Raw genomic sequence first — 19,749 nt, 5'->3', positions numbered from 1 at the left:
GGCAATTATCAGGCCCCAGACCATCTCCCTCTGGCATATCTTGATGTCAGCTTGTCTAACTTTACCAATAAGCCCCATGGGCCAGGAAAAATCAGAGCAAGGACACGGGACCAAAATAAACACCACAGCTGGGCACCTGGGTGGCTGTCAGTTAAGCGTCTGACTATTGACTTTGGCTCAGGTCATGATCTCATGGTTCATAGGTTCAAGCCCGGCATCGGGCTCTGTGCTGACAGCTCAGAGCCTGGAGTCTGCTTTGGATTCTGTGTCTCCCTCTCTCTCTTCCCCTCCCCCGCTTGCACTCTGTCTCTCAAAAATGAATAAACGTTAAAAAAAAAAAAAAAGATTCTGTCATCTATTTGGTTGCAATTATCCAGGGACAGTTTGTTTGTTCTTCTGCAGTGATTCCCTGATTTTAAATACTACCATGCAGGGGTGAGAGTATCAAAGGGTCACTTAAACCAAGTGTGTATCTAACAGGCTCCTCTGAGCAGCAATTTCTGTAAAACAGAGTTGTGCTCAAAAACTTACAAAGCATTTTTCAAGGGAAGACATTTGAAGAGGTCTTATGGCCACAGGTAAGGTAATCAATTGTCCCAGTTTACCTGGGACTTCCAGTGCTAAACCCAGGGGCAATCGCAGGCAAACTTGAGTGGTTGGTCACCCTAGATGTACCCCAGTACTTGACTAGTGACCACTGCTGAATCAGAAGGAAGGCTAGGGTGTGCTGAAGGGACACCAGAGAGGGAGGGAAAATAAATGCCTTCAAATAGGCCAACTTGCTCATAGAAGGTCCAATTTCTCTATAGCTCAAAATTGACAATAAATGTCAACTATTCCAAAGTGTGTACAAACTGCCTTGTCAACAAAGGATTTATTGGCAATGGGGAAATGCCACCAACTCCATCAACTCTCTTTAATGTAGTCTCTAAGCACGGCAACACATCAAAGGCTCTGAGAAGTCTCACAGCGGTGAGCATATTTAATTAGGTGCTCTCAGTGTGCCCCAAGGTTATTTGACCACACAGGTTTTTTTTCCACCTAATGGTTATGATCATCCAACTGAACACACTTGGAGAAATGGGGACCTTATCCACAAAACCATAAACAACTTAGGAGACACACAGTTTACGTTCAGTAAGACATGCACATCTCCTTAAGAGGTCAACGCATTTCTCTTTGTACTCGGTGAAAAGCATATTGTACCCTTAGTTAAAATACTGCCATGATCTATATTTATTTTCAGTAAGACACTTGGGGAAAATGGCTGAGATCTATGTAAGATACCAACGGTGAATTGAACTAGCAAAAACAGTGCTGAAAAGACCAAAGAAATGACCTCGAAACACAACCTGAAGTCGATTTTGTGTCTGATGGATGTGAAAGATCTGTTTATACATCCAACAAATTAATTAAGCATGTATGTGCTAGGCCCAGAGAGACAGCAGTGAACAAGAGAGAAATACAAGGTCTCTCCTCCACACCTGATGCTTAGAGCTTCCAATCTTAACGTTTTAGTAAGCCCTAACTAACAATCTCATCCTATCAATGAGAAGAGAGTGCAGGGGTCTACGGGAGCGCCTCAGCTCTTGTCTTCCCACAGGAGGTGATATCAAGACTTAGACCCAAGGGAAGAAGCCGGTGGGGCAGCTTCAGTGTGTGTAGGAGTGCAGGGCTGGACAGCACAGGCAGTGCTCTAGGCAGAAGGAATGACACATGCAAACGCCAGGTTGTGAAACAGAGCTCTGAGCATTCTTTACACAGGCCAGGGTCTTCTTCCTGAGGCCAGAGCTAGAATTCATTTTAGCACACGCAGGCTTCCATATACTTTATTATTATTATTATTATTATTAAGGTAGAGAACTTTGCATCAAGAGGAGGTTAGATCTGACCCTTTCTACACTTCTAAGGGTCTGTGGCTTTATGATTGGGAGATTTTTATGATTCCCCTTAAAATCTGTTCAGAGCTTACAGGCTTCTCTTCTGGAAAACAAAGCTCCCCATGAAGTCGTAAATCTACATATTAACAGACCGTACATTTCCGATTTCTTTTTTCTTCATTATGCACTGGGCCCCTGCAGGTTCCCAAGAAAATGGGCACAATGTCCCCCCCTGCCCATCAACCCTGACTTGGCTTCTTCATCAGGTGCTTTCCCGAGACCTTTTAGGGCAAATGGACACTGGCGGGCACTTACTGGGCCACTCACGTTTTTTAATTGAGCCACAGCCGCTGGTACGACCGACCGTGATTCCTCCAAATGCTAAAACCCAGCTTTCTTGGCGAAGACGGATTAGTAAAGCCACCCCCAACAGCATCCACTCTGGAGCAGCCAGAACAGGGTATAGAGCAGCAGGGAGCACTCCCAGGGAAACACTTACCCCTCTGAAATTCCAGGCTCTAGGGGAGGGGAACATAGGGAAGCTGTTTTGCAGAATCCGCCTAGGCCTAGAAGAGGAGAAAAGACAAGACAATGTGTTTCATTACTCATGGGTTAGAGACTCAGAGGAAATCACCCACTTCCGATGTAGCTTTATCAGAAAAAGAGAGAGAGAGAGAGATGCTTGGAGAAATGGCCCAGGCAGACGCAGCAGCCAGGCTTTTTACAGCTTGGCCATCCGTAGCAGCCAAACACACTCCAAACCCCTTCCTAGTCCCCAAGGAGGAAAGCTCCAGAGTCCCTTAGAAATAGTCAAGCCCTCACCCTTAAAAAAATAAAATCTAATCTAAAAGTCAACCTGGGTGCAATCAAAAAGCCAGACCAAGCTCCCTATCTTGATCTTCATTTCTCACACACAATTCCCAAACGGATGCCATCACGTGGTGTTTACAGCTCCAGCCGAGCCTGGAATTCTCCCTGGTGCAGGCCACACGGGAGCTCCAGACTTTCAGGGGGACGGTACATGGACCGTCCACAGGACATGCAGCTGCTGCCTAACCAGTCGGAACTGGTTTCCTCACCTATTAATCCCTCCACGTGAAGCAATCTCCTTAGATGTGACAGAGGTGGGCTCCAGTGGGGTCAGCACAGGAGGTGGGGACACAGTACAGGGATGGAAAGAAGCAACAGTGTGGCTGGGCAGCTTCAGGCACACCAGGGACACCTTACTTCTGTCCTGAAGAGTGAATCCAATGTTGTAGCTGCCAACACGCCCACAGGGACACCTTTTACAATATGTTTGTGGAGTAATAAGTTACTCCTCCCAAAAATGCTGTGTCTGTCAATATGGAAATTCAAATTTCATGTTTGCTTGAGGTACCACCTCACTGAAAAGCATCCCTGAGAAACGTCCATCTTGGACTTTCCCTGGAGTTTTAGTCAGTGATGAACCAAAGAGGTGGTGCTGGTTTTTCACGTGACAGTCACACCTTTACTTCGACCTCTGTGCCATAGTCAGCAGTAACACAAGGCAGAAGTGACCACTGCACCCTGCAGCGTATCAGGCTTGAGGAAAAGTCTTGATAGGCTCTACCATAGGAAAGAGATAGATAAGCAATATGCAAGGTAATTATAATAAGAGCAGCAGCTAATGTCTATGGAGTACTTAAAACAGCACATGCTAATACCTCATAGAGTTAATCTCATTGACTCTCACACTGCGAGCTAGGGTTCTCATTGTACCCATTTAATAGGTAAGAAAACAGAGACCTAGATGCACGCAGGTAAAATCAGGATTCTAATCTCATTTGTCTAATCTCAGATCCCATGGTGTTTTACTAGCTGTGTGACCCTGAGCATGAGGTTTCATATTCTTATGTGCAAAACAGAAGAAATAATACCCAGAACATGGTCAAGACGAGATGAGGGTTCTAAATCCAGTTCTATCACTGCTAAGTTCTAAAAGATGTCAGCACAGATCCCCTCCCGTTCCTCCCAAATTCTGGCTCAAAGAAAAGCTTTCGACCAGGGGCACAGGACTGACACAGAAAAGCTGGGACAACTCACCGAAACAGATGGGAACTCCCACCTGCTGTATCTTTATATCCAGCCCCACTCCTGCCTCACCCTCCTCCTCACCCACACGTACAACAATAAAAACCCAGGCTAATAACATCTCAAGACAAACAGAGCATGTGGGTGGTTATTTAGATTTAATACTCTTCTCTATTAAGTAACATGTTGGTCTAAGTTCTTCCAAAAAAGCATTTCTCCTTTGGGAAGAAAAAAACTTAGAATTTAACAAAACATCTCCCTGGATACTGCTCCCTCCTCTCCCCGGTTATAACTGGGCTTTGCTCTCCTAATGATTTGATGAGCTTCACTGCTTCCAAAGCAACAACGTATACTAGAACATTGTGAGTGAATGTTCCCCTGTTTTATATGGTGTGGTTTACAGAAAATTATGATCACTACAATCAGCAGTGATTATTATGCCAGGGATGTGCCAGGTTCTGTGCTAGGCACTTTGCCTACATAATCTAAGTCACGCAATAAGATAGGTTATTATGTTATGTTACAGTACTCTGCTAATACATGACATACAAATAGTGTTATATGGTGCCATGTGTTACAATATTATATATATGTATAAATATATAAAACATATTATAATGGCATTAGATACTTATTTTAAAAATATTTTTTTATTTACTTAAAGTAAGCTCTACACCCAAAGTGGGGCTTGACCCCAAGATCAAGAGTCACATGCTCTACTGACTGAGCCAGTCAGGCACCCCAGCATTATATACTTTTAAATAAAATATATAACTCTGGGGGCACCTGGGTGGTTCAGTCGGTTAAACGTCCAAGTCTTGGCTTTGGTTTGGGTCATGATCTCATGGTTTGTGGGATCAAGCCCTGCATCAGGCTCTGTGCTGACAACACAGAGCGTGCTTGGGATTCTCTCTCTGCCCCTCCCCTGAGGGCATTCTCTCTCTCAAAATAAATAAATAAACTTTAAAAAATAATGTAACTTTGTGTCATAAAATATTGTTATATAATATTATGGTATAATGGGGGATATTATTACCCCATTTTACAGATGAGATAAAACCTCATCTGTTTAACCTCTGCAGAGAGGTTAAACCACACGTGAGAAGTCACACAGCCAAGTTGGGATTCATAACCAGATGTGTCTGACTCTAGATTCAGAGGATGTAGCCCCTCACATATAGAGAGAAGCCCCGCTAAACAGGGAAGAACATGCTTCTGGGAGAATGTAGCCTGGGGGTTTCTTGTGGGAGGGACCAGCTTAGTAGGATCTCAAATTTAGAAGCCTCATAGGCAAAGAAAAAGGATCAGAGTGAATCTGTCAATCCAGGGCATTCTTTTTTTTTTTTTTTATTTTTATTTTAATGTTTATTTATTTTTGAGAGACAGAGTGCAAGCAGCAGAGGGGCAGAGAGAAAGAGAGACATAGAATCCGAAGCAGGCTCCAGGCTCCGAGCTATCAACACAGAGCACAACACGGGACTTGAACTCACAAACTGTGAGATCGTGACCTGAGCTGAAGTCAGACACTTAACTGACTGAGCCATACAGGTGTCCCATTTCTTGTGTTCAGAAGCAGGTTCTTGGGGAGTCTGGGTGGCTCATCGGTTGAGCGTCTGACTCTTGATTTTGCCTCAGGTCATGAGCTCACGGTTTGTGGGTTCGAGCCCACATCAGCTCTGTGCTTGACAGTGTGGAGCCTGGTTGGGATTCCCTCTCTCTCCCTCTCTGTTCTTCCCTGACTTGTGCGCTCTTTCTGTCTCAAAACAAATAAACTTAAGAAATTATTAAAGAAAAAAAAAAAAGGAATCAAGTTCTTTGCACTGTCAGCAAAAGTCCAAGTAAGAAACAGGTACTTGGTTCTACAGATCTCCAAGACATGAAGGTACACAGTTGGGCTTCCTAACAGGGCTGGGAGGAGTTATCTATAGTGTGTTCAGTCCTTGGACCCCTGATGTGAGCCAGGTCTGTGCACGGTGTGTGCACACGTGGTTAAGAAGCACAGCCCATCCTGCAGATGCCAGGGGAACGACGTTGACCAACAACCATCCACCTCTGCGGAGGGACCAACGGGAAGCCAGGGGTGGGTGTGAAGCAGGAGAGAAACCATTGACACAGGAGGGACAGCTTCTTGGCTGGAAGGAGGTTACAACTGAAGGAAAGACTGGGAAGAAAAGTTAGAAACACTGTCCACATGGAGAAATGCCCACAGGAGGAGCAACAAGTCAGGATTCAAGATGCATTTAGGGAATGATCTCAAATTTCAGAAGTGTGTGTGTGGCTGGAATCAAACAGAATAAGCTCAGGAGCTTATAACCTCAGGGTCAGCAGCAGAATGTATTTCCCACCACATGGAAATGAATACAACTTTTTTCCACCACCCTGAGAAGAGGATTAGTGACCATTTCCAGAGCAACTCCTAAGAGTATGGGTTACAGAAGTGAATATGTAGACTGCTTTGCTGCCCGTGCACTCACTATGTGGGGCCAAGAGCCTAGTGTCTGAGGTACGACCAACTTGGGGCTCCAAGAGTGGCTCCCTCTCCTTCTTGCTGGGGGACTTCAACCAGGCTACCTACTCTCTACTGTCTCTGAGCCTCCATTTTCTCATCTGTAAAATGGGGATAATAATCTCTTCTCACAAAATTGAAGCATTAAATTAATGTACTACATAAAATGTTTGGCAGAGAATCTGGCACTTATTAAATACTCTAATTAGCTATTATAGTAGCGCCTCCTTATGTATAAAGGATATGTTTCAAGGAGTGTCTGGCTGGCTCAGTCGGTGCAGCACGTGACTCTTGATCTTGGGATGATGAGTTTGAGCCTCACATTGGGTGTAGAGCTTACTTTAAAAGGCGGTACATTTGGGGGCACCTGGGTGGCTCATGAACTGTGAGATCATGACCGAGATCAAGAGTTGGATGCTTAACCAACTGAGCCATCCAGGTGCCCCAAATATTTTAATGTCTTACTTCTCAACCCAGGGCATCTTGCTAACAACACTTTCCTTTTATTTCTTTTGTTTTGTTTTACTTCCTTCTATCTATGAAGACAATTGTAGCAATACGAGGAAAGCCAAAGGGCTACATTTTATAGACAAATTAGTGCAGACTATAACCACCTGTGCCAGGTATTTTATCCTGGTTGGAGCACTCAAGACAGTGATGGTCTTTCAGGTAAATGTCTTCTTAATTCTGGTTGTGGTACGTAATTGAGGATGGACTGGCAGGTGTTTAGCCAGGTGAAGGAAGACCCAATTCTCTGTGGAGAAGCTCACTGTGAAGAGGTCGTTTGCCCAATGGAAAGCTCATCACCTAGGCTTGCCTCTTAAACAAAGGCACAATGGCACCACCTGTAACATGTTTCCATAGTTCATAGGCCACACTCAGCTTCATTCCACTTACACCATGGCTGCAACTCCAACTCTTTATTTCCTGATAAAATATGGGGAAACAGGATCACAGAACCTCAAAAATAGTCAACTGGTACAATCACTCAGCACGGGTTGGATCTTCTCCAACAGTCCTGTTGAGAATGCACCCTGAAAGAGAGTCTTCCCTCTTTAGAGAAGGGGTCTGTATGCAGTCATAAGGGCTCACATATTAATTTCTCTCCAACACGTAAAGAACACCTTCCATAGGGCAGGCACAGGACCAGACATTAGAGATACAGCAGTGAACAGCACAGATACAGTGTCTGCTTTCATGAAGCTTACAAAAGGACAATGGGAGTGAGAGAGGGTGAGAGAGAGAGAGAGAGAGAGAGAGAGAGAACAACATAGTAAGTCTTAAAGAAAAATAAAACAGTGGTAATGGGGAGAGCCAGAGGGGCTCAATCAACATTTGAGGAGCAAGACAGACCTCCCAGAGGAAACGAGACCTCCCTGTGACCTGACAGAGGTGAGGGACTCAACCAGGTAATAAGACAGGGAGCAGCAGGCCAGGCGACAGGAAGAGCAAGCTAAAAATGCAGGAGGTCGAACTTTGCAAAGATTACTTAAATAGACAAAACTGGCAGAACTAATTGCTGAAGTTAAGAGTCAAGAGTTAAGATGTAGAAGCAAGATGGCATATTTGAAAAACTGGAAGCTAAGTATGACCACTTAAACATCTGTCAATAAATAAAGGGATTATTAAATGAAGCTATATTCATTCTTTACAATGGAAGACCATGTAGGACTATATATTAATGAAAAATCTCAAAAAAAAATAAAGACAGAAAATCCAAGTTGCAGGAGGTATGCATATGATAGGATATATGATACTATGTAGAATCTCACAAAATAACACTCTCTTGTTTTGGCCACATATGTATGTAGTAAAAATGTAAGACTACAAATGAAAAGGTTTTTTTTTTAAGTGTATTTATTTGAGAGAGAGAGAGAGAGAGAGAGAGAGTGAGAGAGAATGCTTGTACATGTACCCATGAGAGGGGGAGGGGCAGAAAGAAAGGGAGACAGAATCCCAAGCAGGACCCATGGTGTCAGTGCAGAGCCCGATGTGGGGCTTGAACACACAAACCGTGAGATCATGACCTGAGCTAAAACCAAGAGTCAGACACTTAACCGGCTGACCCAGGAGCCCCTGAAAAGGTTTTATCAACTGCAAATAAATGGTCCCCTCTGGGGACTGAAAGGGAAAGGGACTCGGGTGGGGCCCATGTGAAGCTTCATCACTACATGTAATGTTTCATTTATTCACATAAAAATTCTGAAGCTAACAGGGCAAAAAGATTTTTATTAAATCTAAATGGTAGGTATAGATATGAATGTTATAATAGCCTATATTTTGCTATGCAGGTGAAATAGATTATAATTAATAACAATAACAAATGAATAAATTCTAGCATAGCCATGTAATACAATACTAAGGCATCCATTAAAAATAATGAGGGCGCCTGGGTGGCTCAGTCAGTTACGCATCTGACTCTTGATTTTGGCTCAGGTCGTGGTCTCACGGTTCATGAGTTCGAGCTCCGCATCAGGCTGTGCTCAGAGCACGGAGCGTGCTTAGGATCCTGTCTCCCTCCCTCTCTGCCCCTCCCCCCCTTAAAAATAAATAAATGTTAAAAAAATTTTTTTATAATAATGAGGTGTACTTGTGCCATCATCAGCAAAGACCATAAAATACAGTATGTGAAATAAGAGGCAGGGCAACGTGTAAATCCATTTACTTTTACACACACACGCACGTACAGAATCAGCTCCGAGCATGCTGAGGGCCCTGGCAGGGCACATGCCCAACTGTTGACATTGATTGATTATGTATACAGTTTGGGTCAGGGGTGGGAAGCATAAATGTGGACATCAGCTTTTACATACATATTTTTAAATCTTTACTATAGAAACGTATTATGTAATGAAAATCATAATAAAGTTTACTAAAAGGACTTAATAGGTAGGGAAGGAGGCAGAGAGGCATGAAATGAGGCTGAACAGGAGGCCAGGGCTGGACAGGGCAGAGACTTAAAGGCTAAGGTTGGGGGCTGGTCATGGGGTGATGGGGCTCCACTGAAGCTATATGGTGGGGAACGACATGGGATTTGCCTTTAGAAAGATCCCTCTGGCTAGAGGGAAGAGAAGACAGTCGAGGGGTCCAGAATGAAGGCAGAGACCAGCAGGGAGGGTACCGCAGGCATCCAGATCCACTATAGCCTCTCTCATCTCTTTCAAGATTCTGAAGGCACAGAAGTCGTAAGTGTCCATTCAGACTGCTTTTTCCCATTTTCTCTCCCTTCCCCAGTTGTTTTCTAGAACAGCACTGTCCAGTAGAAATATCATGCGAGCCACACATGTAATTTTAAATTCTCTATTAGTCACATTAAAATGGTAAACAGAAATAGGCAAGTTTAGTTTTAATAATATAGTTTATTTAACTCAATATATCCAGATACTATTATCAGTTCAACATGTAATAGAAAAAAAATATTAGAGATATTTTACATTTTTTCATGTCTTCCAAATCCAATGAGTATCTTACTCTTAGATCAATCCTCTTTTTAATGTTTATTTATTTTTCAGAGAGAGAGAGACAGCGCACAAGCGGGGGGAAGGGCAGAGAAAGAGGGAGACAGAGGATCCAAAGCAGGCCCCTTGCTGACAGCAGAGAGCCTGATGTGGGGCTCGAACTCATGAACTGTGAGATCATGACCTGAGCCAAAGTTGGACACTTAACTGACTGAGCCACCCAGATACCCCTACTCTTACCTCAGTTTTAATTGGCACTAGCCATGTTTCAAGTGCTCAGTAGCAGTATGTGGCATGTGTCTATCATATTGGTCAGCACAATATAGAAAAATAACACCTGTAATTTCAAAGAGCCTCTTTGAAAAGCCAGACTTTGAAAAGCCACAGCTCTGTGTCTCAGCAGTTAGTGACTAACCACAATATATAAATTGAGACCCTTTTGAAAAATGAGACACTCTCCAAAATGATTTTAGTATCCATCTGAATTCAGAAAAATTCAGAACAAAAAAAATATTTCTCAAAAGCTTTAGAGATATAGTCTCTGGAATAATTACAGGAAATTATCTTCAGGTCACATCCTTACTTGAATAGATCAACATACGAAATTTTTCCCAAATGGAGATTATCCCAAACAAAGGTCTATGATCAGGTCCTAAATAATGTAGAACTAGTCTAATCAAACGAATTCCAGAATGAACTAAAAGGAAGACATTGAAATGATTTTTTTAAACCCATAAAATGACTATATTTGTATTTCCCCTTTTGTGAAACGTTTGTTCAGGTCATTTACCCATTTATATACAGGGATTTTTTTTTTTTTTGTTATTGATATGTAAGGGCCCGTTCTAGATTCGGACAAGAGTGTGTAACAAGTGGCTAGCACATGCCTGGTACTCTAGTAACCGTATTAAAAAGGCATATATTAAATTCCATCAACTGGTGAATGAAAATGGATAAACAAAGGTGTATGTGCCTGCAATGGGATGTGATTCAAAAGAATGAAGTACCAACACCTGCTAGGACATGGAGCAACCTTGAATGCCTTATGCAAAGTGAAAGAAGCCAGACACAAAAGGCCACATCGTGTATGATTCCATTTATGTGAAATACCCAGAATAGGCAAATTCATAGAGTCAGAAAGCAAACTAGTGGTGGCCAGGGGCTGGGGGAAAGAGAGCAAGTAGGAAGTGACTGCTTAATGGGTGCACAATTTCCTTTTGGGGTGATGAAAATGTTCTGAAATTAGGTTGTGGTGATGGACGCACAACCCTGTATATGTACTTAATACCACTGAATTATTATACACCTAAAATGGCTAAGATGGTAAACATGTATTTTACCACAGTAGTTTTAGGCAATTTGGATTTATTTATTTATTTATTTATTTATTAATTAAATAATGAGGGTATCCTTTGGGTAAATACCTAGTAGTGTAATTGCTGAATCATAGGGTAGTTATATTTTTACGTTTTTGAGAAACCTCCACACTGTTTTCCTGAGTGGCTGCACCAGTTGGCATTCCCACCAACAGTGCAAGAGGGTTCCCTTTTCTCCACATCCTCGCCAACACTTGTTGTTTCTTGTGTTGTTGATTTTAGCCATTCTGACAGGTGTGAGGTGATATTTCATCGTAGTTTTGATTTGTATTTCCCTGGTGATCAGTGATGTGGAGCATGTTTTCATGTATATCTGCTCAAAGAATACAAAAATACTAATTCAAAGGGATATATGCACCCCGATGTTTACAGCAGCATTATCTAAATAGCCAAATTATGGAAGCAGCCCAAGTGTCCAGTGACTGATGAATGGATAAAGAAGATGTGGTATATATATACAATGGAATATTAATCAGCCATAAAAAAGAATGAAATCTTGCCATTTGCAATGGCATGGATGGAGCTAGAGAGTACTCTAATAAGTTAGTCAGAGAAAGACAAATACATTTGATTTCACTCATATGTAGAATTTAAGAAATTCTTAAATAAATGCGCAAAGAAGGAAAAAAAGAGAGAAAGAGGCAAACCAAGAAACAGACTCTTAACTACAGAAAACAACTTGCTGGTTACCAGAGGGGAGGTGGGGAGGGGGACGGGTGAAATAGGTGATGGGGATTAAGGAGTGCACCTGTCACGATGAGCACGGGCTGTTACATGGAAGTGTTGAATTGCTATATTGTACACCTGAAACTAATATTACACTGTGTTAACTAACAGAAATTTAAATTAAAACTTTTTTTAAAAAAAGAGGGAAAAAAGCTGTAAGTTTCACTGCTTAAAAAATAAAGAAAAAATAAAAATAGTGAGGGTAAAATAAAGATAATTTTCAGGCAAAATAAAAGACACATATCTAATGGAAAAAATCCTCATAAAATAATAATGCAAACTAAAATACTGTTAACCATTCCAGAAGCAGGAATTACATAAATAAAAGCCAGGAGGGTAAACATTCTGTGCAGCCTGGGAATTGACAAAAATGGCTTAGATGTGAAGTTTTATCAGTACTTGTGAGAAATCCGCCCTACAAGTCCCTGTCTCAGAGACACATATTTATGTCAGTCCTTCAACCATGATAAAAATTCCCACACTCTGGCTTTCTCCACTTCCTCTCATTCTCCACTCCGGGCCCCGACTCTCTGTGCTCAGAGATTCTGCAGCAACACCCGTTCCATCCTCTGCTCCCACCTCATGAGACTCATGCTGCATTTCTCTTTCACCCCTGAGCTTCCTACAAAGCTTTTATCTTCAGAAAAGCCATTCACGAGTGCAGTACTCCAGAAAAAGAACTTTCAAAGGTAAATGTCAGTGACTCCCAAGTGGTGCCGTGAAGCAGAGGTTTGGTTGCAGTGGTTAAAAGTGCATCTGCTTGGAACCAGCTCTGCCATTCACGAGCTATGTGACATGAGACAAGTGACTTACCCACTCTGTTCCCTACTTCCCCCATCTGTAAAATGGAGGTAATAACAGGATTCCCTTACAGAGTTGTTGTGAGGATTAAATGAGTTAATATATGTAAAGCGCTTGGCACGTGGTGCACAGAAGGTCTACTTTAAGAGTTAGCCCGCTTCTGGGCGATGAGCTCTGGAAGGCCAGGGACCGTGTTATTTGGGTTCACTGCTGTCTCTGCATTCCCTGCACTTTGTAGGACCTTGATCGGCAGCTGGAGGATGAATGCATGGTGCTTGCCCTCAGTAAGTCTCTGGTCAGCAGTATCACAGAGTAGCCCTATAGACACAGTGACAGAACATGAATACGACCACATGCACTTGAGAGAGAGAACAGGTGTCTATCGTTAAGGCCATCTCCTGTAGCCCTCAAGCACTGGGCTTGGACCCCGAGGCAAGCCTGACGCGGGGCTGTGGATCTGCACCATCTCCACCTTCTCTCTTCCCAGGCCTCTCCAGACTGTGCTCGGTCCTAGAAAGGCACTTTCTGAACAAAAGCTCCTCAAATTCAAGTCAGCTCCTCGGTTAGAAACTGTCGAAATGAACAGCACCAGAGGAAGGGGACCCCGGTCACAAGGGCATGTCAGGCTCCAACATGGGACCTTCCCAAGGGCATTTAAGTGCATTTTGGATTATATATGATTCTCATCTTACCAACCGCACTATAGTTCCCATGCTGTCTGTTCATCCAGAAGAAAGTACCTACAAAATGCAGTAGCTGCCCCAGGAAACTTAAACCCAAACACCCTGAAAGACACCATCCCATCATGACACCAGTGCTCCTGTCCATTCATGTATTTCAAGTCCAGGGTGGGCCACAGGTTGCTCATTCACATTTCCATGTGTTGGGCAGCCACTGTAAATCTTTCTAGAACAAAGTAAATCCACTGAAGAGAGACAGCAGACACGCAGGGTGGTCATAGCATGGGATGTGCAGTCTCCAAGAATCTGGTTTAAGCTCAAGTTTACCAGGTGATCTTGGGCAACTTTTAAGGAACTTCCTTGAGCCTCACTTTCTGACTGGAAACCAAATCCAAGTCACAAACCAATGAGTCCAGGTCACACAGTCAAATAGCAGCTATTCCTACCATCCCTTATCCCTTACTCTGTTTTGTTTTTCTCCATAGAGTTGATCACTTCCTAAGGTAACCTCTGAGAGAACAGAACTATGTTTTACTCTGCAGCATCCTTTATGCCTACAATGATGCCCGGCACGCAGTAGACACTCAGCAAATACTTAGAGCTAATATTTATTAAGCTGTCCGTGTGAGCCAGCTAGTACGCAAAGAACTGTAAAGAAACTGTTAATGTACTCCTCATAACAACCCTATGAAGTCTGTCTCACCAGGTCCATTTTCCAGTTAGAAACTGAGGCTCGGGAAGTTTAAGAGCAGAAATCAGATGGTAAGGGTCTTACAGACTACAGCAAGTTTTCCAGATTTTAGTCTGAGTGATATGGGAGACCACGGGAAGATTTTGAGCAGAGAAGAAACACGATCTACGTATTAAAAGGACTGTTCTCAATGCTGTGTAGAGAGGACAGCTGTAGGGGCAAGACAGAGAGGAGGGAGATGATGAGGAAGTGCCTTTGGTAGTGGGAGGAGGGAGAAGACCTTTGGGAGGAGCAGATTGGGAAACAAAAGTCAAGGGCAGACAGATCATCTGAATTGGTATGGATCTCCAAATGGAGATTTTAGTGAGCGGTTGGACATAAGAAACTGGAGAGTATATTCAAGAAGCATCAGCCTTTAGACTGAGAAGAAGCCCCACCTTGGTGAGGGAAGAGGGAGAGGAGTATTAAAGAAGTCAGGGAAGAAAGAGTTTCAGGGAGGCAGTGCTCAACTACATCACCAAGTAGGGGAGAGAGAAATGCCCACTGAATTCGGCAAAGCAGGTGTCCCTGGTGACTTGACACGATGAAGTGAGTGGAGTTGGGGACAGAGCTGAAAGGGGCTTGTCTAAAGATTACCTAAGAGCAATGTCTGTAGAAAAACTAAGTTGACAAGGATCTTAGGTATTGGCCAGTCTACTGAAGTCATTAGAATATGAGCTCCCCAAGGACAGGAACTTCATCTGTCTTTTTACTGTTTTATTCCTGCCCTCTGGGCACCTGGCACATGACAGATGCTCAGTAAATATTTGCAAGACTTTTTTGAACTTTCTTGACATCTCTAGCCAAACAGTTCAGGTCAACAGGAACTTTGCATCCCTAACAGGATGGTATGGAAGACAGTGAGGAAATGCACACACAAATTATCCCAAGATGCAATGTTCACATTCCCTTTCCTTGCTAAAGAAACTAGAATTCATGCTACTTGGTATTTATTCAGCATGAGAATAATGTGTTTTCCAGTTACTCTTCTCATTGGCATTCATATCTGTATCGTCAGTGGATTGAATGGCCTCTCACTGGCAGCACCAAATTTAACATTCAAGCTAATTGTAAGCTGGTGTAATTAGCAGAAATTACAGAATATTTTTAAAGGGATGTTTTGTAACAGAGGTCTTTTGGAAATCCAATTTAGGAAAATTATTTTTTTCATGTTCTCAAAGTGCTGACCTGCAGATGATGTTTCAAAAGCATTTAGGGGTCACTTTGAAAAGCAAGGGGATCATTCTCCCTCTCCCCACCTGCATCCATCTGAATTATGGCACATGTTCAATGGGAAAGGCCTCATTACATCCTAAGGAAATCCACATCCTGCACCTCCAGGTCACAGTCCAGCAGAGAGCAGCCTCATGTCCCTCCGGAAAGGATAATTAGTTTTCTACCCTTTAATCAAGGAGCAGCAGATTGTTGTTTTTCTAAAGTTTTGCCTGGGGAGAGCCTGTTCTTTCCCGAATGTGTGTTTTTCTAAACAGGACTCCCTGTACGTACCCAACCTTCCCATGAGCCACCACTGACAGGCACTCCCCCAGCCTTATCTGAAACAAAAAACTGAAGCTCTCCACTGATGACTCCACAGATGTGGGATTAGGTCATGGCCCTCACAATTTACCAGCACCAATGAGCTTTTACTTATCGACCAAGAGAATCCTCAATCTCTCTGTCATGGAGGTCATGTTTTTAAGGGTTTACTTAAAAAAAAGTAATAAATGCTTATCATGTGCCAGACACTATTCTGAGTGCTTAATAAATATTAACTCATTTAACCCTCAAAACAATTTTATAAGTACTTTTATTATTCCCACTTTACAGATGAGGAAACTGAAGCTCAGAGAGGTTAAGTGACTTACCCAAAACCACACAGCTAATAGGTGGCAGAGCCAGGATTCAAACCCAGGTGGTCTGGCTCCAGAGAACAGAGAGACAGATGTTAAAACCATTGCAGAAGCAGTGACAACCAAGAAAAGAAGATGGAAATTGAATTGCTTACTATGTACTAGGCCCAGAGCCAGTGTTACTGGTTAGTTTCTCTTTACATAAAATGCAACTGGACCTTAAAATCATCATCATCATCATCATCATCATCAACATCAAAGATTATTATGTGTATTATGTGTTGGTCTTCTACATCTACAAATAAAAATCCATGTAGATTCATTGGTATATTTTTACCGTGTGCATGTTACTTTGATAAAAGTATGATTTTAGTTAAAAAATTTTAATGGCTGAGTTTTCTGTTTTTAAAGTGATTTGAATCAAATAAACAGCCCTTAGAAGGCATTTTTTTAAAAGCCACCCTGAACTCCCTTTCCAATTTTTGTCTTAAAAAGAAAGTAAGAAGTCTTTGGTATTGTTCTATCAAACTGTATGCAAATCAGACACAAAGAAGAAGCAGATAAACTCATGTTTTTCAAATCCTGAAAAGCTCTAACTCAAAAATTATATTTACAGACACCCTCACAGAATTTTTTTTTTTGCTCAGGGTGGGGCAGAAGACAGTCTTCACACTTTATTCAATAATACATTGATCAGAAGCTAATAAATCAGGATGTAGGTGGCCCAACACCTCCAAAATGAAAATCGCAATCCTAAAACTCAGGATTCAGAAATGGGCATCTCTAAAAACTGATTCTAACTCAGTTAAAAACACCAAAAATTCTTAAATTAGCCAGCATTGCTTAAAGCAGTTTATTGACTTTCTGATACAGGACCTACCACAGTCTCCAAGGTAATTAGAAGCACCATAAATGCTGTTTTTGGCAGTGACTGGGGCCACACATAAAAACATGTTTATTCCCAAACCGTCAGTGAAATATGGTGGTGGGGGTGGGACCATGTCAGGCTTGTAGCATATGTGGAGAAAAAGGAAAGGTAATGCCAAGGGCACCATTCAAACTGAGATTATTTCATCACTATGACAAACAGCAAGCCACCCCCCAAATTCTAGGTAAGAGAGTAATTCTGAGCAAGACAATTACTCAGAGTAAGAGAAATTCTGAGTAAGGCAGGCTAATATTATTATTTTAACAATAATGAAAATAATACTATTAGTGCTGTGCTTATTATGTGGATTAATTCATTTAATTTTCATGGGGGCCCTGAAAATAAGAGCCATAACGGAAGAAGGCTCTGAGAGGTTAGACTTGGAAATGCTCCATGGCTACTGAAAGTCAGAGCCAGAGACAGCCCAATTCCAAGATGCCTGTTCTTGGTCCCTGAGTCCTGCTAAATTGTCTAAGGGATTTTCTGGCCACCTAATCCACAAAAGTAATAAATTGCAGACAGGAAAAATGAACCGTGTTGGTCAGTCATGTGCTATTTATCAAATATTTCTATCAAACGTGGTCCCATTGCATAGGACAGAGCAAGCCCCCAACCATCCTCCCGGGCAGCTGGGCTCCCAGCTCACCAGCTGGGCTCCAGTGGGAACAGGGCCCGTACTTGCATCAGCGTTGCCATAGCTGTCACCATGGCAACTGCCCACTGTCGCCCAGGCAGAGATGCTCTCCCCACTCTCGGGAGCCCTGATGCAGGGATGCAGTCCAGTAGAAACTCATCCTTTTACTTGCTCCCCAACTTGCTCAAGTCTTTATAAGACTGAGAACCAGTTGGGGGTTCCCCAGGTCCCTGCTTGCATTCAGACCAGACAATACATATAAAGGCCAAGAGGGAGACGGGGTTCATGAAGAGGCTGTCCAGAACTGAAGCGTGGGTAGTTAACCTCTCCAGGGGCCTCCACACCTGGCAGGGCTGAGTCTAAGTTCTGGCTCTGGCACTGGTTACCTGGGGATGCTAAGCAAATGGCTTGGCCTCTAGGAACCCAAGTTCTAGAATATGAAAAGCCAGGATAATGTTAGCTTTTACATTTTATAGAATAGTTGTGAGATATAAGTAAACCCAAGTATATAAAGGATATACAGAGTAAATGCTGGCTATTATTAACTATTATCTCCAATTCAGTGGTGCTGGTGCTGGAAAACATCAGGGACCCTCAACCTCTCGCTACGGCCTTTACACCACAGCAGCCTGATATTCCAAACAAAAAGCACTCCTGTCCACAGCACAGAGGCGCTGACTCAAGGGCTGAATAAGGCCAGCAGATAGCGTAGTCCACACTCACTCTGCTGAGCAGTAGGAGACATGATGGTGGTCGGTGGGGTCCCTAAATCCAGTAATCGTCCTTCTGGGCAACACGGCTTCTCTGAAAAGATTAATTTATCAAAATAAACCTACTAACTGTATTCAACAAAAATGCCAAGGAGCAAAACACCTTTTAAGATACTGAATCCATGTATGAACCTTCAGAAATCTTTAAGGCCAAAGGATGGCACTCAAATTTTCTAGAAAATTCTGAATAAATAATGTCCACCCTGTTGGCAGTGGTGATTTCTCAGGGTTAGGACTGATCCAAGGAACCTGCACTTACTATGTGACACATTTATACACTGTCTGAACTTTTATGGTATGCATACATTAATTTTATAATAAAAAAAGAATAGCTTTAAAAAAAAAAGTGAAATGCTTTGTAATAACACAGCTAGCTTACAAAAGAAGAAACCCAGTCAATAAACAAATGAAAAGTGTTCACCCTCCTTAGTAACTAGCAAAATGGAAATTTAAATAAGAGTATGTTTGCCTTTCAAATTGGTGATTTTTCTAGGATAACACCCCATTGTGGGCAAGAATGTGGAGAAACAGACATTTTGCTTCACAACTGTGAATGTATAAATTGATATGTTTCCACAGGTTAAGTTGGCAGCATTTTCCAAGAATATTAAAATGACCCAGAACTTCACCTTTACAAAAATTAATTTGACAAAATAAACTGCAAACATAGTGACGAGGATACAGCTTTCAGTGTTATTTCAGAGGGAGGCACGAGGCTCAGCTCAAACAGCCAATACTAGGGACTAGCTACTGGAAAAGTGCCTTGCAAAGTTCTACATGTTCATTATGCAAAACACAGGCAAAGAAGACTTGCTTATTCCACATTGTGAAAATATAGAATTTTCTGGATTTGGTGCTTTTAACAGTATGCTTCCATCCCACACTCACTCCATTTTGCAGCTAAGCAAACCAAGACCCGGACCTAGAAGGCGGTTTGCCCCCAAGTGTCTGGGACAGGTTCACAGTCTCTTTGCCTTTGCCTTCTGGAGGAAGGAGGCAGAATTGTCACCTTCAAGGCCAGACACAGGAACCATGGTGGGGCCAAGCTATGCCCTAGTGCCTAGCTTGGGGTACAGAGGACCTAGCTGGGGGTAGAGACATCTCTTCAAAGGCCTCTCACTCCAAGAAGCCACATCCTTCAAAGAACTCTTGGCTCTATTTCAGCCACCAGAAGCGTTCAAGACAAGGAGTAGAGCTGGGGTCTGGAAGCAAGGCCCTCTCACTAACAGTTAAACAGCCACTCTCCAGAGAAGGTCTGTTCCATGCCAGATCTGCACGCAGTGCTGGTCATCAGTCACCCGTTCCCCACGGCAACCCTAAGGCTCAGCGAGGTCAGCTTCCCTGTCTTAAATCACCCA

At 42.7% G+C, this 19,749-nt stretch overlaps 1 protein-coding gene across 3 annotated transcripts in view; it reads right to left on the bottom strand.

Annotated features, from left to right (window-relative positions):
- Window positions 1-19,749, bottom strand: part of ARHGEF3 (Rho guanine nucleotide exchange factor 3) — a 306,144-nt gene that overhangs the window by 207,579 nt on the left and 78,816 nt on the right. For all 3 annotated transcript variants that reach the window (XM_086697858.1, XM_086697859.1, XM_086697861.1), the window contains one exon: window positions 2,380-2,446. In XM_086697858.1, the coding sequence (XP_086553984.1) occupies window positions 2,380-2,446 (67 nt within the window). The remainder of the gene's footprint in view (window positions 1-2,379; window positions 2,447-19,749) is intronic.

This window comes from Puma concolor, chromosome A2 (assembly GCF_028749965.1).
Source record: "Puma concolor isolate L17-30 chromosome A2, mPumCon1.1.hap2, whole genome shotgun sequence".
Classification (NCBI taxonomy): domain Eukaryota; kingdom Metazoa; phylum Chordata; class Mammalia; order Carnivora; family Felidae; genus Puma; species Puma concolor.
The sequence above is the reverse complement of the archived record's forward strand: the minus strand, read 5'-3'. Positions and strand labels throughout refer to the sequence as shown.